Source organism: Capsicum annuum, unplaced genomic scaffold, assembly GCF_002878395.1.
Source record: "Capsicum annuum cultivar UCD-10X-F1 unplaced genomic scaffold, UCD10Xv1.1 ctg65123, whole genome shotgun sequence".
In the NCBI taxonomy this organism is placed as follows: domain Eukaryota; kingdom Viridiplantae; phylum Streptophyta; class Magnoliopsida; order Solanales; family Solanaceae; genus Capsicum; species Capsicum annuum.
Window position 1 is genome coordinate 1 of NW_025874338.1, and position 2319 is coordinate 2319.

The 2319-nt window shown below is 35.1% G+C and overlaps 1 protein-coding gene across 2 annotated transcripts; it reads left to right on the forward strand.

Moving 5' to 3' along the window:
* On the forward strand, positions 1 to 2313 carry LOC124893790. Of its 2 annotated transcripts, none has more exons than XM_047404641.1 (5): positions 1 to 96; positions 434 to 478; positions 609 to 662; positions 947 to 991; positions 2093 to 2313. In XM_047404641.1, exons 2-5 carry the CDS (start codon positions 454 to 456, stop codon positions 2290 to 2292), a joined length of 324 nt encoding a protein of 107 aa, XP_047260597.1. In that variant the 5' UTR covers positions 1 to 96; positions 434 to 453; the 3' UTR covers positions 2293 to 2313. The 2 variants fall into 2 exon arrangements, with proteins under 2 accessions (XP_047260597.1, XP_047260598.1); XM_047404642.1 differs by having other exon boundaries at positions 7 to 317.
* The last annotated feature ends 6 nt before the right edge of the window (positions 2314 to 2319 follow it).

The following is a 2319-nucleotide window of genomic DNA, read 5'->3' on the forward strand; positions in this document are numbered from 1 at the left end:
CACTTCCTACCTAAAAGTTTTACATTACCAAGACTGATTTTCTCTTTCCTATCCCAGATTATATTAAAGAATCATATTCCGGGAGCAAGTGTAAAGGTACATGATTATATAGAAACATTCTAGTTGATTAATCCACCCATGCCGAGTTAACTAATAGTACTGATCTCTTTTTTCGAAATGAACTAACCAAATGATTCGAGTGCCTCAGGGAACTCTCGTTGGAACTTAGTACCTACAAATTTTACTTGCTCAAAGATTGATTCTTTCATGTGACTAGGAGGTTACGAGTTCAAGCCGTGGAAACAGCCTTCTGCAAGGTAAGGCTGCACTATAGACCCTTGTGGTCCGGCCCTTCCTCGGCCTTGCACATACGGGAGCTTTAGTGTACCGGGATGCCCCTTTTTTCCAAAGACTGATTCTCTTTTCTATCCAGATGCAACTGGAGTACCTAACATGAATCAAGAGATGAAGTCTCAAGGTACGTGATTATGTAATAAACTTTTCAGGTTATGTGGACTTAGGTTTTCTTAAGAGGCAAGAAACTATGATATATATCTTTTCAGGAGGATAACTCTGACTAGTAATAACTAATTTTTCTTTTTCTACAGACCAAGGTCATCAAAGTGACCGTCAAAATGATCCCGAGAATCCCCGAATTCAAGGTGAATGCATGCATATATACCACAGTTGAAACTAAATATTACATCAAACTATAACAATTAGATATAATTCATTAAAACATGCACACAGATATCAAGAAGAGGTATGCATGATTACACAGGAACCTTCTATTTTATTAACTCATTCTTGTCGAGTTAAGAAGTACACCAATCTTTTTTCGACAATGAACTAACCAAAGTTCTGCGTATCTCATGAGGACAGTGTTGTTGGCACTTTGTACCTAAGAATTTTGCACATTCAAAGACTGATTCTTTTCTTTATCCAGATGCTATTGCAGTTACTACGGAGAATCAAGACAAGAAGTTTCCAGGTATGTAACTACGTATAAACCTTTCAGGTTATGCCAACTTAAGCAGGTTACTAAGAGGCAAGAAATCTATGGTACATGATCTTTATCATGAGGATAACTCTTATTCGTACTAACGTATTTTCTTTCTCTCAACACCAAGGCCATCCAAATGATCGCAAGAATCCTTCTACTGAAGATGAACACGTACATTTGTATATGTAACACAGTTGAAACTAAATATTGCCTCCACGTGCGATGATTAGATATAATTCCACAAAGCCTATTTGGATGGGCTTATAGCTTTTGGCTTATAAGACAAAATTCATGAGTTAGGAATTCTAACTTATGGTTTTTGGCTTACTTTTGCCTTTTTGGTTGAAAAACACTTTCTGAATTTTAGTCAAACACTACAAAAGTGCTTAAAAGCTATTTTGGCTTAAAAGCACTAAAAATAAGTCGATCCAAACAGGCTCTAAGTATATACACACACACAGAAAGTATCAAAAATAAATAATGAGGTACATTCTAAAAGTGTGATATGGTAAATTATTCTGTTATAAGAAACCTCAAGTATAATAAATAGCAGCTCTTTACGACATCAATGTGTGTAGTGACTAGTGATGTACTCATCGTAAAAGATGAAATCTCAATCACATTCTAAATAAACCATAATTAAAGCACACAAACTAGTACTAGAAGAGTATATATACTCCTACTCGAGCGTCTTCGCTCTTCATATGTTCATAGCAAGAATTCTTTACATGCTTTTTTCCCCAAAAACATATTTTCTTTACTTCTCTTTTTCGAAAGGCTCTTCATATTTGTTCTGTTTTAGATTATTCTTTAGCTTCCAATTATGAATACAAATTTTACTATGATTTTTGATGATAGTCTAGCCAAGTTGAACCTTCTTTCCACTATCTGTAAGAGACTTAAGATTTTTTCTTTCTATAATATACTAGCAAAAAGACACAATATATCACCATACTGATTCTCCATTAAAAAAGCATTGCGCTCCTTCGTTTCCAAGTTATGTGAACATTTTCTATGTGCATAAAATTGATTTAAGAGTACACGATTCTCCAACATATTTCTGCTAACAACTGATCTGTTGAGTTCCAGCTGAAGGGAAGGGAAACGGGACGTTGTTTCCAGCCAATTATGCCATCATTATCGAGTTTCTCAAATGTCTAATGAAGATTGTACTACTTGTATTGGGTATTGGTAAGAATTATTCTTGCGACATTTCTAGATTAGCATGCATACATTTCTTAACTATTGAGTGCAACAACCGTAATTCTAAAAAGAATCAGACTTACTAATCATTCGAACAGCATAGTTCCCACCCC